This window comes from Seriola dumerili, unplaced genomic scaffold (assembly GCF_002260705.1).
Source record: "Seriola dumerili isolate Sdu_G_001 unplaced genomic scaffold, Sdu_1.0 BDQW01000078.1, whole genome shotgun sequence".
Lineage (NCBI taxonomy): Eukaryota > Metazoa > Chordata > Actinopteri > Carangiformes > Carangidae > Seriola > Seriola dumerili.
The window spans coordinates 118687-133009 of NW_019174333.1; the positions used below are offsets into that span (position 1 = coordinate 118687).

Sequence of the window (14323 nt, forward strand, 5' to 3'; positions counted from 1 at the left end):
CTACGGAGCACCTCAGGGCTCATTCCTTCACTATATATGTAGTAATATACTGACAAGCCCCTCCATCTGCCCCTGCAGGACGTCTACAAGACTAGTGGTAAGTAGAATCAGGTGGTACAACATCAATTCACCATGCATCACATCACCTCATATTACTTCATATGACACACAACAAACATCCTCCTTTTTTTTTTTCACAGTGAGAAAATATCAAAACAACTCAAAACAAAATCAGAAAAAATCACAAATTTACAGACTGTAACTGTCGGTGTCGTCAAGTCAGTCGAGTCCTCCTCCATGTTGCCCCGCCATGTTTCTGTCGTAGCCTCGAAGAGACAAACCAAACACTGGCTCCAGAGAGGGTGTTTCACAATTGTACATTACCTCAAGGCCACTGTAGGTTCTCCTACACACTCTGAAGGGAGGGTTAGTCAGTTCGGTTGCAATCTGCAACCTCAACACTAGAGGCCGCTAAATCTTCCACACTGGTCCTTTAACTTCAGACTTTACAAGACCATAAACTTCTGATATTCCGACTCACATCTGTTCTCTCAATGGAAACCTAATCAGTAGAGTACAGTGTGTTGATGGTTGTTGACTCTAACACCTCTAGTGTCACCATCGGGTTAAATTTTACATTATACTCTATACTCTTTTTGACATTTTTATTGCAGATTCTAAGATAACTTTAGATGACTATATTGTAGATAATAAGACAATGGGCCCTTGGGCAGAGACATGTAAAAGCCCCTCCACCCCTCCTACATAAGAGCTAGAGAGTCAAAGAGATGTCTTTGTGGTTGTTTTCTGTCTCTTTGTCTGTATTCTTCATCTCTTGGTGGTGGTTTTGGTCTGTTTATAGTCATTTGATTGTCCTCACAACCTGAAATATGAACAGTCAATTAATGCTGGGCCTGTGGTCAGGGGCCTGTGTTCAGCAGGCAGGTGGTGGTCTGACTCTACAGCAGGTACAGGAGACAAACCAGGAGCTGAGCGTGGCAGGTAAACCAGGAAGTCAGGGAGCAGTGAACCTGAAAACCTGAAGGCAAACAGAGGGTTAGCACGGTGTCTGTGGAGTGAAGCACCAGGGTTTAAATACTGCGGGAGTCTGGTCTCTGAGCCGATGAGCTGATGGTGAATTGGCGGGAGGAGAAAACTGGATCACGCCACCCAGAGGTCAAACAAGAGACGCAAACGAGGGGAAAAAACAGCAGAAACACTCAGAATGATGGAGAAATACTGCTGAACCATAAGAGCCTGTTTGTGAACACTTTCATAATCTCCTCTTTAAGAAGTCACAAGGCGTGTCCTCTTATTCTACGACACAGACATACGCTGGTGAAACTCGTTGCCCAGCAGGTAGGCATTGATCCTGGGTGGAATAGTTTTAATTGCAGGAACCTTTTGAAATCTTTTAAGTGTTTATGAAATAAACGAACAGACAGACGTCCACTGAAGAGGAGGAGGAGGAGGAGTCGATTTCATGGGAACTGAAAGTGAAAGTGAAGATACTGGATAGAGCAGGAGAGAAGGAAACACTGCAGTTTAACACAATAGAGAGCAGCTCCGTTCTCAACGCTTCTGATCCAGGTGAGTTTACCTGCTGTGACACAAACAGGTTTTAAAGAGGGATCAGTCACAGAGACATGAATGATCTACTAGTTGTTTTATAGTATTTTTATTGTATCATTGTTTGTAAAGTGTCTTGTGCTGTTTTGTATGTATTGTCCTTCTGATTATATCTTTCGGCACTATATAGTTTATTATTTTTAAGAGACCATTTAGGGACAGGGATTGCAAATTAGCTTAGGCCATTTATTTACTCAGTGCTATACGAGTAAACATGAAATAGATGATAACAATAAATCATAATATATTCTGTTAACATCAGAAATCTTCAGAACCAAATTAAAGACTAAAAATCTATCTATCTATCTATCTATCTATCTATCTATCTATCTATCTATATATCTATCTATCTATATATCTATCTATATATCTATCTATCTATCTATCTATCTATCTATCTATCTATCTATCTATCTATCTATCTATCTATCTATCTATCTAATTTTACTGTACTGCAAGCTTTCACTGTAATATCACCATTTCCTCTCATGAAATTCCTGAACTGTCCCGTGTCTGTATTTGGATGCTCCTTCCTGTTGCCTTGTACAAACTGTGACAAATGGAGCTGGTTGCAAGTCAAAAGCCAAAAGGATTCATCTTCAGACCTCCATGGCATTCTGCTAAAGACAATAGAAAGACAATAAGGACATATTGTGCTTGTATTTGAAATTTTACTTGATTGAGCTAAAAAAGTGCTTGCAAAAATATATATTCTATTCTCTAATAGGTACTGATTATGTCATGTTCTTTGTTCAAAAAAATGAATAATTTGTGTTCACATTACTCAATGGTGTAAAGTACCTTAGTTCATTTATTCAAATACTGCTCTTAATTACAAATTTTCCATTTTCTGCTACTTTATATTTCTACTACACATTAAAACATTATGTTAAAGCTCCATCAGTGTTAAAGAGAATGACTGAGATCCATGATGTTGTTCAATGTGAATCTTCCGAGTGGAAACCAAACCTAAACCCGTGTTTGAGTTAATAATAGTTAACATTTTTACATCAAAATACTAGTTAAATGATGGTGATCTGAAGTTTAGTCTTAGTTTACATCAGACAGCACAAACCACATCCACTAGAAATGCACAGAACTGAAAGTTATTGTCCATGATCTGTGTACAGGTTTGTTAAAGGCTGAGAGCAGACGAGTTATGGATGGAGAGGACAGAGAGTTGAGCCTCAGAGAGGACAGTCCGACTGAAGCGACGCCGTCTCCACGCCTCAATCAGAGACAGAGAGTTCAGCAACAACAATCATCAAAAACAGGTGATGCTGCAGAAAACTTCTCACCTTCCGTACGAATAGTTTTGCAGCTTAATCTCAAAGTCTCTGGCATTTTTCTGTCGGCTTGGTTCCCACATGCAAATATAATGTATGTACATATATTGAATTCGTTTATATGACATATACTGTATGTAAATATTAAATAAAAACATATATGTAAAAATTATGAAATATAAATAAAATATATGAAACATATTAGAAGTTGGAATATATATATATATATATATACCCATCCCAAAGCCTGTCAGTATATGTTAATATTATAAACAGTATAGGGTCCAAAAGTCTGAGACACATTTAAAGTTAATGGGAAATTGATAAGAAAAACATATAGAAACATATACGCCTATGCTGTTTTAGTAAACCAGCATATATAAATTAAATCATTAACATATATGGTCACAACATCTTATACCAAATAAAAATTCATCATATAGACATTTTTTTAACAATACAAATTTTACTATGGGTATTTCATATGTTATAAATGGATATCCTCATATGTCCAGAGGCTGTATATATGTGATAGTAACATAAGTGACATGTATGTCAACATCACTGTTGATTTAGGGACATAAATGTAAATGTATATTACATGGGTTGTCATTATTGGTAATGCTTTGGAGATTTGGAGGAGTTGTTGACTTTCACTCCTCGTTCACTTAAATCTTGTCTGTGTCACTTTGCAGGGGAGGGATCCACGGTGGAGGAGTCGGTCTCCATCTCTCCACAGCTGACGAAGTGGATCAAAGACAACGCCGAAGACCTCAAGATCCGGCAGGGGGACCGGAGCTGGGCTGCAGGGGTGGTGAACGATTTCAGAGAGAACCTGCTGAAGTTCCTGAGGAGCAGCAGTGATCAGCCTTTTTTCCAGACGGCTGAGTTCCTCACCACCGGCAGCTACTTTGAGAAAGTGAAGGTGAGGTCGTGAAACTCTCCCACTCTCACTTTTCTAAAGAAAACAGCAGAATATTGTATTTGATCCCTTCTTCTTCTTCAGATCCACAGCGCTGATGAGTTCGACATGATGCTGAAGCTTCAGGCTCCTTCACGCCTCATCATGACGGAGCTGGACCATGGACTCTTCTACCGGCTCGATCTAAACCGGGCCACTCGGTCCCCCATCCAGGCCTTTCTGTTGGAGAATGAGCGAACCCTCTCATCAAGCAAGGTCCTGAGTGAGATGTATCGCCTGGTCCGCAAGTTCCTCAAGACCTACAAAGGTTTTCTGTTCCACCTCTGATCTTTATATTGAGTCAATCATCTCGTTTCCTCCTCCACTTTCTGCTGCTGGTGTCTTTTCATTTCCCTGTCAATAATCTGACATGTACTGGAGGAAATTAAAGTCTCCTAAAGGAAATAATCCTCTTTACATCAGGGGGTACATTTACTCAATTACTGTACTGACATGGAAACAATTGAGGTACTTCAGTATTTCTTTTTTCTCTTACTTTACACTTCTACACTACATTTATCCAACAGCCATGTTTTTTAGGAGATTAAAGTCAGAATTTCAAGAGAAAAAAAAGAGAAGACATTTCACATGTGGCCCTATTCCTCTTCCATGGATTTGACATAGAAAACATGTGAAGCTTTTAAAATATATTGCATTATAAAAGATTAATCAAATTATCATATAAATATGGATCTTAAACGATTATTCAATTAGTTGATTAGCAAGTTATTAGAAAATGAATTTAAATGAACTGTTCTGATAGCAGATTAATTGTTGAAGTTATTTTTATGCAAAAAGCCCAAACATTTCATGGTTTCATGTTCTCAAATGTGATGATTTGTTGCTTTTATTGTCTTAAATTCCAGTAATTGGAATCATCTTTGGCTCCAAGAAAATCTGATGGATCGATCAAAGAAACAATCAGCAGATTAATCCATAATGAAAATTCTGTAACATTCACAGAGTCCATTTTTACTTTTGATACTCGACGTACATGTTCTTGGTAATACAGTCCATTTGTGATGGAGTATTTCATCAGTATGGGATTGGTACTTTTAATTAGATTATGTGTATTTATTTATTTTATTCACATTTAATTCTTAGACATTTTGAAGAGAGGTCACCACCCACTACAATACTCTGGCCTGGTTTGTTCGGGAACCTCGGTTGCACTTTAGGAACCACGAGATGAAGCTACTCATGTCTCCTGTCTGTGTTCTCTTCTCCGTGTTTCCAGTGCCTGACAGTCGATATCGCTGGGAGGTGAACAGGAAGCTTCCATACTCGCCTGCAGTGACGTTGTCTCTGTGCAGAACTGAGGACAACAGTGAAGAGATAATCTCTGTGGACGTGGTTCCTGCTCTGGAGGTAAATGTTTCGTCTGATTATCTACAGAAATAAGGTCACACATCCACGTTAATGTCTTGTTTGGATTACTCAAAATCATAATGAGGGTATTACAGACAAAACTGTCAGAGACAAAGTCTTCAGAGACGTGGGATCCACATTTATTTGAAACCTGTAGAGCTAACAGTCATAATGCTGGTCCGGTCTACAGGGGAACCAAGTGGTCTCCTGGTCTCTGTGGACGTCACTGACAGACTGTGAAGACTTTTACTTGTTTTATTGTTTGTTTCAATATGTGTACCCATGATTCTCTGGGAAGCAGTGTTGATAGTGAGTGGTGAAAATCGTTACCAGATCACAAAGGAATATAATTGTACTTATTTTGACCTAATGTGACCTCATATTTGTTTTTGTTCCTGAATGTAGGTCCACTCCTCTCAGGGCTGGCCGCTCGCCGTCCGTAACGGTCCAGATGTGAACGACTGGCTGGGGAAGAAGGTTCGCCAAGAGATCAAGAGCTTGCCGTGTTACTTTGTACCAAAGAGGCTCAAAGGTCGAAACCAAGGAAACAAGGAGGAAGCTAAAGGTGAGAGAAAACAACAACACCAGAGATAGAGAAGAAGTAACTAAAATCTTCAGTCCACAAATTAATTTATCTACAGTAGATTCTTCTTGCTGCTTGTGTAGACTTTGTTTCAGTAGCACTCTGTCTCCCAGTTTATTACATTTACACGAGGAGTCACACAGCCTGCTGATGCAGTGTAGGTCCATTGAAGTTCACTGATTAAATACTGAGGTTCATAGAACACCAAACGCACAGTGATTTAGCCCCAAAAATGTGAAGGTACAACATGTGTAAAATCTCATTATATGGCAAATATGATAATAACTACATCATTTGTTGCAATTAATCTCGTATAAAATCCTTGAATCATGTATCACAAGCTGAAAATGTGGTGACCTTATTGTGTTTTGTGATTATATTGTGGTGGTCAAAGGTCAAAGGTCACAGTGACTTGTGAATGCAATATCTCGAGAACTCTTCAAGGGAATCCCTTCACATTTGGCACAAACATTCCCTTGGACCCAAGGACAAAACTGATTAGATTTGACAAAAAAAATCACACAAATGGTTCAGATTTTATAAGACTCTGGATAAACAGGGATGTAACCTGAGACTAGTCTGAGCTGCGCAGGGATCCCACGAGACAGTAATTCTAGTTTTTCTTACAAACTTAACAGAGATTACTAGTTAATGACTGACATTTTATTTTGTGGCGAGTTGCTCCTTGACATTGTACTTTTCAGGCAGAACACACATCACTCAGTCCTAGCTCCCATTAATCTTCTCTCAAAAGCCAAATTCTTCAAATGTCAGAAGGTGTAAATAAAAGAATGTGCCACTTATGTGTGATTAATTTCATGCACAGCCAATACTGAGTGCATGTGTGCATGTTCACAGCGGCAGTGTCTCACCAGGTTGTTTTGTCTGTCTGCATCAGAGAGCTGGAGGATTTCTTTCTCTCTCATTGAGAAGAAAATCATCACGTCTCATGGCAACACCAAAACCTGCTGTGAGAGCAACGCCACCAAGTGCTGCCGGTGAGACTGTGACTCGCTCGCTCATTTTTACATCTCGTCACAGATGACGCTCTTTGTCTATCCAGTCATTGTATTAGCTGCAGGAGCTGTGCAGGCTTGTCTAGAGTGGTGCATTAGAGAGGAGGAGTTTTCACAGTTTTTAACAACTTGGCAACCCAAATATTTCTTATTAATGGTTTATAGCTGATGATTAAAGTGTTAGTAAATGATTTGTTACAGGAGTTATTTGTAAGTTTTTCTATCGCTACATAGCTAATGTTAACATTAACAGCTGTTTACTTATCAGTCTAGAAGAAACAGGAGATCTGGTCTCTATCTTGTCTTTTCTTCTACTGAAGTTAGCGCTTACCAGCTAGCCGTGGCCCGTCTTGTCACTTTACGTTAGCGACTCACTAGCGTCTGCCCTGAAGAAGTAGCTGCTCAGAGAACATATTATAACCTCTTGTGTTATATTTGTTGTAAAGAGGGTTAGGGTTAGGGTTAACCATTAGAAAAGAAAAATAGATACAATTCATAATGTATTTTATAAAAGTTGCCTTATAACAAACACAGTTACAAAATACTTAATACTCTATAGATTCAACAATAACATAACAGGGAACCATAACAGCCTCTAACTGAAGAAGCTTTTCAAGTTTTTCAATTATAGGTGCCATATTTAAAAAAAAAATAAAAAAAAAATTAATCTTTTCTTGGGGCCTTTTAACAACAAATAGTTTCCTCTCCTCTCTCACAGTAAGCAGTGCCTGATGCTCCTCAAATCCCTGATCGAGGGTCTGAAGCAACGTTTCCCCAAAGAGCTCGATGACCTCTGCTCGTACCACGGGAAGACGGTCTTCCTCCACACGCTCTCCATCAGGTACTCATCTGTGTTATCATCAACATGTAATTATTATCATAGTAAGAATGGAAAATGGTAGTGCTAGTGGTTGCTATTGTAGTAGTAGTAGCTGTACGAGTAGTGTTGTAGTACTAATAGTTGTAGTTGTATCATTGTAAATTGAGGATGAAAATGATGTGATGTGAAAATGTGAAAGGTGAGCTTTATAGTGAGTTTCAGCTCATTGTTTAGGTGTCCTTCAAAATGATTATTAGATTAATCAATAACACAAATAATCAGTAGTTGTAGTCCTATTGATTAATCATTGGTGTTATTGTTGTAGCATTAGAAATAGGGCTGGTAGCAGTGTTTGGATTGGATTTGTAACAGAATTCTCTCAGTGTCATCATTCCTTCAGATTTTCATTTCACTCCCATCTTCCCCCTGCGTCTCGTCTGTCAGGTTCAATGACTCCATGTGGACTCCTCAACAGCTCCCTGTCTGCTTCCTTCACCTCCTCGGGTGTCTGGAGGACCATGCACGGAGAGGCTCCCTCCCTCACTTCTTCGTCTCCAAGTGCAACCTCTTCTCCACGAAAGTCTTCCCCCGCAGGGCGCTGGCGTTCCTCGTCAATGCCCTGGAGGAGCAGAGGAGGCAGAACCTGCCCCTGCTGAAGCCTCCAGCTCCTGAGTCACCACTGAAACCGGTGACTCCTTCCTCTGAGCAGTCGTCTCTGCTGACTGCAGTTCACTCCCTGGACACTGTGTTCATGAATAAAATGGTCGTAGTGTTTGCTGTACCTTTGTTTGCTGTAGCTTTGGCTTGTGCCCTGTTTCTAATGTGAGTAATAGGAAATGAAAATATACACTCACTCTTATAATGAAATACAGAAATTTGGTGAAACCATATAATAAAGTGCATTTATCAATAAACTTCCCCCATGAAACAGATGGGTTTTGTGCTTTGGGACATCTGAGATGTGACATAAAAGAGCTATAGGAGTTTTGTAGATGTCCGTAATAGTTTGGTGGACAGGAATGATGACTATTTTATTTTATTTTTTATTTTTGTATTTTACTTTATTTTATTTTATTTCTAAGTTATTGGTGACATTGATAAACTAACTAAATCAAATATTTCCCAAGGTGATAAAGAGTTATAACAATTTGTAACATAAAAGGAAAAGGAATCACCCTTATACTGACATTTAGATAGATAGATAGATAGATAGATAGATAGATAGATAGATAGATAGATAGATAGATAGATAGATAGATAGATAGATAGATAGATAGTGTCTTGATAATGTATCTTATGATTTGGTGTAATAAAAAATAAAATTGAATTGAATTGAACTTCATTTGAATATTTATTGTTGTTTATTTAGCATTCATCTAATACACTGAATAAATCACGTAACTATTGATAATAGTCTACAATTTATCATTGCCAAGAACAACAGCTGTAACTTTGAGTCTTAACACATTTTAGTTCACAGTTCTATTAACTGATAAACACTGTATGAAAGAGACGTGCCGGGGGTTTATTCAGTCTTTGTAATCTCTGTAAATGGTAAATAATTTGTTGTTTTGTAATATTTTGCTTTTAGTAAGTAAAACGGAACCATTGAGTTTTCCCGCCACTAGTTTCCCCTACACTATTTGCGGTGAACACTGCACTATAAATGTTTGTCGCCGGAAACGTAACGTCCTCTTCTAGTGATCCAACATGGCGGTGAGTAGCGTACCACATCGTACGATGGCGATCATATATGAAGTTACAGTTGAAATCCACCATCATCGGCCTTTCAGGGTGTTTCTAACGGCTGATTTATGTTCAAATGATTAGACCCCTTAATGAACGATTAATCCAGAGGCGCATTTCTTCAATAAATGTTACAGATGAATGTTAAAAGTTGACAACCGAGTAATGCTAACAGACTAGCCGCTGTAAAACACTGAACCTCCGTGTGTTTGTGGTTAAATTCTGTCGTTAAAGACGAGATTACAACACTGGGGTGACACTTGAGCAACATAGCAGATAAGTCAGATTTATTTTAGTATGAGCTTTTTAGTTGTTGTGAGGCTATTATGTTTTCCGGACTGTGGGTACAGATATGCTAACAGAAGTAGCGGGGGTATGTACGGACATGTCCGACCGGCATGTGACATGCTGATGTAGAAGAGCAGTGTCAGAAGATGATAAAATGTGATTCTTAAACAAGTTGGAGTTTATCGTTAATTGTCGATCAGCAGAGTGAACCCAACATGGCAGTAGGTGACGAGGCGTTCGTTTCCGTGGAGGTCTACAGTGACTCGCCAGTTCCCACGTTTTAACATCCTCTCTGTCTTGTGCTCCTTAGGACCAGGGTGAGAAGAAGGAGAACCCCATGCGAGAGCTCCGCATCCGCAAGCTCTGCCTGAACATCTGCGTCGGCGAGAGCGGAGACAGGCTGACCCGAGCTGCTAAAGTGCTGGAGCAACTCACAGGCCAGACTCCCGTCTTCTCTAAGGGTGAGTTGTAATAGTGTGTAAGCTGTGGTTATTTTATCTAGTACATATACTCTCAAAGGTGAATTAGCAACCAATAGTTGATAGAGTGGGAATTGTCTGAATAGACTACAGGAAGGGAAATGTATTTGCAGGTGTCATGTCTTACTGCTGTGTGTGAAGTTGACACTGTTCTGTCCTCCACTTGCAGCCCGCTACACTGTGAGATCCTTCGGTATCCGCAGAAATGAAAAGATTGCTGTCCATTGCACCGTCCGTGGAGCCAAAGCAGAGGAGATCCTTGAGAAGGGACTCAAGGTGAGCAAGTCATTTCTACTCCTGGCTCCTTATCATATGTTACAACTGAAGAGTTAAGTTCCCTTGTCTAAAACGTAGTTTATGTATTTTAGATGGCTGAAGAGTAAGAACTATTCAGTGTTTTCAAAGAACAGTAAACACAATTTGTGTGGCATAGTATTTTCTTCTCTCGTGTTGATTATCTTGTGACTCATTCATTTTCATCTCTTGTGGTGTCCTGACCTTCTTGCTCATAGTTTCTTGTAGACTTTTTGACTATTGACATGATTAATAATTGAAAATAACCCAACAATGCCAATGCTTCTTGGCCTGTTTGTGTGAAACTTGATTCTCAAATTGCACTAAAGGACGAAAGATATGTATTTGATTAAATTAGCTCATTATGCATAAAGTGACACTACCTCATCCCAAGACCGATATCTACCTGTTCAGATATTTTCAGTGTTGTTTAATGAAAGATGTCCTCAGGACACACTGCTGCGTTGACTTTCCACAAAAATAAAGGTGGGGGAAAACTCAACAGTAATGTGTCGGTTTGATTTTATTGGATCCTTGAACGGACTCTGTAAGACAGGCCCATACTGACATTTAAGCAGCTATTAACTTTTGATGAAACTTAATCATGATTTTGTGAACATAATATTGTTGCTTTAAATCAGTCCTCTGCTGTTCCCGCTTTCAGGTGCGTGAGTACGAGTTGAGAAAGAACAACTTCTCTGATACCGGAAACTTTGGCTTCGGCATCCAGGAGCACATCGATCTGGGCATCAAGTACGACCCCAGCATCGGTATCTACGGACTGGACTTCTACGTGGTAAGTGATGTACAAATAAACAGAATGCTGGCTGGAGATGTGGTAGGGTTTGGGATGTGGTGTGTTTTTAGTTCACAGTAGTTACTGAATCTTAAACTGTGACAGATCATTGCTGAAACAATTGATAAATGGGTTTTGTGGTTAGAGTGTTATTGTACTAAGACTTCAAGGTTTCATGTTACAGACCAGAGGTTGCTGCTGAGTTAATGGGTGTTTGTAGATTTATTTGACATTTGTTTCACTTCATGACCATTAGAACCGCTTAAAATTAGGAGCTTATTTCTGAACTTGGTCTCTGTTGGTCATTGTTATTTGTAGCATTTAGTTGAGGTGGTTACTCTGATTGACAAAGTACAATACGTGTTGTCACTTGATACTGACAATCGACTGTGGAAAAGATGAGATTTCGATTATACTGGTAGTTTTTTCTTCTTCAAGAGGAGAGCAGTTAGATCAATGAACATTTCAGTTGACGTTTGTACTTTCCTCAGTCTCTCTTGGTGGTTAAGAGAAAAATTGGTGGATAAACATTTAAATGCTGTTTACATTATGATGTTTGCACAAGTGTGTCATCAGTAAATCATGTCTATGGTTAGCGGACATGATGTGGCTGCATCTCATCGAGAACCTCTACCAAAATACACCGTGATATAGTTTTTCTTATAGTGTCTTACGTTTGACAAGATAATCAAATTTCCCAGAATGATTAATATTAAATATAGAGCTGATAAATTTTCTTTTGATGAACTAATCAATTATGAACTATTTGCCTATTTAAACTGGCTGAAATTCCTGAATTGAAAGCTCCAGTCTCAGAAAACATAAAAAGTACTAATCAATGCTTGTGAAGTTTTCATGTATAATGGAGAAACTGTTGAGTCAAAGCTTTTCTGAGCCGCTCTGCCCCCCCCCTTCTGTGTCCAGGTTCTGGGCAGACCCGGCTTCAGCATTGCAGACAAGAAGCGGAAAAGAGGCCGCATCGGTTTCAGGCACCGCATCCGCAAAGAGGAGGCCATGCGCTGGTTCCAGCAGAAAGTGAGTAACAGAGTTTTCACATGTTTTCAAAGTGAATGTTTTAGAGAGAACAGCATTGGACTGATTTCAGATGTGTAATCACTAAGATAAATGGAAGAAGTTAACTTGGCCAACCTGAACCCTTGAAGAAACTGGTGTATGTTTCATCAGTTGATGTCAGATCAAACATGGTTATGAGGACCCTTTCTGGCGTGTTAAAGCCGTTAGTATAATGTTTGATACACAACTGAGACCTCTACACCCTCGGTCATTAGCTGAACGACCATTTATAAACTATCAGACACATGTTAACTGCCCTCAACTGAATCAGTGCTACACAGGAAGTAGTCCTTTATTTATAAAATTCAAGCACGCAGCTTCTGTGTTTAAACATGTCATGCGTCCAGATTTACAAGTGGCTCATCAAAAACACTGCTAGCACACATGCCTAAGAAATGGCTTCAGGCTTCCTGAGGAAATGGTTAAATTCATGCAATTTCTGATTTTAATTTAACTTTGATTCGCTGCAGAGCTAAAATCAACTTGTCTTGAGATTTTGTGGTTTATTTTTGTATCTGTGTCTCCCTCAGTTTGCTCTCCCTCCCTGAAATGTTAGTTTCAGAATCATTTAACCTTCAGGAAACTGTCACGTTAGATTTGAATATCTGTCAAAACACCGTAAAACAACTGTAACGTTTAACCTCAACGTTTCCCTCTTCTTTTTTTTTTTCCAGTATGATGGCATCATCCTCCCTGGCAAGTAAAGGACCACCTTTTCATCTTGTTTGTATGAAAGTAATAAAATGGAAAAAATGACTTTTGGTCTAATGTTGTTACTCGGGCTCTCTGTGGTGTGATGGTCTGCATCTTTATGATTTCAGTTTAGGGATACTTCAGAAATTTGGGGTACTTGGATATAGAGATAAAACAAAGGTCATTATCAAATCAGCAGAGGCTGAAGTCCTGACGTTCAGTCCAGAGTCCACTAACAACGACTTAAACAGCACTTTTAAAAACATGATTTCAACAGGATTACAACATTAATAACTAGAAATTAGACAGTAAAATTAGAAATTTAACTAAGGTAAAGTACCCCCAATGTTTACATCCATGTCACTCATGGAGAGTCTCCATGCCAACATTTCTTTATCAAAGGGGTTTTTCTGTGATTTCAGTTAATGTCAATTTTAAGAAACTTTATCACCTAATTATTTCAAATGTGGACAAGTGAAAACAGTTGAAGGGGTTAACATATTGACCTTTTTTATTTATTTATTTATTTATTATTTAGTGGCTGTCTTTATTTTTGTAGCAAAATGTCAGGATGTGTTTTTTAACCACATGGTGGCAGTGTAGAGCCAGTGATGTGTTCACGTGTCAGTCAAACAGATGAGCCCTCTTCAGATCTTGCTCTGCATCTGAATTATTGGTTTAATCTGGATCCTATAAAACTTCTGACTTTTTTTTTTTTTTTTTAATGCTGAACTTTAGAGACAATCTAATTTTTTTTTTTATATAGTCCAAGGTGTCACCTCAGCACGAGCCTCATGCTGAGGTGCAGCACGTGCTGGAGTGCTGGAGTCCCCCACCGACAAGCTGTTTGAACTGAGAGTCTCATGGACTCACGGCTGTCGGTGGGGGACATGAGCACTTCAGAGGTGATGTCCCCCACCGACAAAGAACCATCGGTGGACCAAAGGTGATGTTGACAAATCAGGATAGATATGGGATAGATATGGCTGATAGGGTAGACGGGGGTAAATAGGGCAAATAGGGAGGCCCCCTGATGGTCATTAGATATAATGCAAGTTTAAGGCACTTCCGCATTGGCTTCACTTTCCAGACCCGGAGTCAACGTCCATTTTTATATAATAAAATCTGGTCTGATCTTTATTTAAATCACAAATATGGACAAACACAAGGAGCTTAACCTAATATAACAAACAATTTAAATCTTTTGTGTCTTTATTGAACACAGCTGTTGAACATTCATAATGACGGTGGGAAAACTGAGTGAACCCTTGGATTTAATAACGAGTTGAA

The 14323-nt window shown here is 39.1% G+C and overlaps 2 protein-coding genes across 2 annotated transcripts; both read left to right on the forward strand.

The window, feature by feature from the left end:
* Positions 1–1491: 1491 nt before the first annotated feature.
* Positions 1492–8962, forward strand: LOC111220892 (cyclic GMP-AMP synthase-like). Its single transcript, XM_022744163.1, has 9 exons — positions 1492–1590; positions 2760–2903; positions 3611–3840; positions 3922–4144; positions 5114–5244; positions 5650–5809; positions 6726–6825; positions 7562–7684; positions 8108–8962. The coding sequence occupies exons 2-9, from the start codon at positions 2789–2791 to the stop codon at positions 8487–8489; spliced, it is 1464 nt and encodes a 487-aa protein (XP_022599884.1). The 5' UTR covers positions 1492–1590; positions 2760–2788; the 3' UTR covers positions 8490–8962.
* A 369-nt stretch (positions 8963–9331) lies between these two features.
* On the forward strand, positions 9332–13096 carry rpl11 (ribosomal protein L11). Its single transcript, XM_022744177.1, has 6 exons — positions 9332–9379; positions 10008–10158; positions 10346–10452; positions 11135–11266; positions 12191–12301; positions 13015–13096. The coding sequence occupies exons 1-6, from the start codon at positions 9374–9376 to the stop codon at positions 13042–13044; spliced, it is 537 nt and encodes a 178-aa protein (XP_022599898.1). The 5' UTR covers positions 9332–9373; the 3' UTR covers positions 13045–13096.
* The last annotated feature ends 1227 nt before the right edge of the window (positions 13097–14323 follow it).

What these genes read in the sequence shown, in the direction of transcription:
- LOC111220892 (XM_022744163.1), top strand. Translation starts at nt 2,789, where the DNA reads ATGGATGGAGAGGACAGAGAGTTGAGCCTCAGAGAGGACAGTCCGACT. An exon ending in ACAACAATCATCAAAAACAG is followed by an intron (nt 2,904 to 3,610) that starts GTGATGCTGCAG and finishes GTCACTTTGCAG; the next exon opens with GGGAGGGATCCACGGTGGAG. An exon ending in AAACAAGGAGGAAGCTAAAG is followed by an intron (nt 5,810 to 6,725) that starts GTGAGAGAAAAC and finishes TGTCTGCATCAG; the next exon opens with AGAGCTGGAGGATTTCTTTC.
- rpl11 (XM_022744177.1), top strand. An exon ending in ACGGACTGGACTTCTACGTG is followed by an intron (nt 11,267 to 12,190) that starts GTAAGTGATGTA and finishes TTCTGTGTCCAG; the next exon opens with GTTCTGGGCAGACCCGGCTT. An exon ending in TGCGCTGGTTCCAGCAGAAA is followed by an intron (nt 12,302 to 13,014) that starts GTGAGTAACAGA and finishes TTTTTTTTCCAG; the next exon opens with TATGATGGCATCATCCTCCC.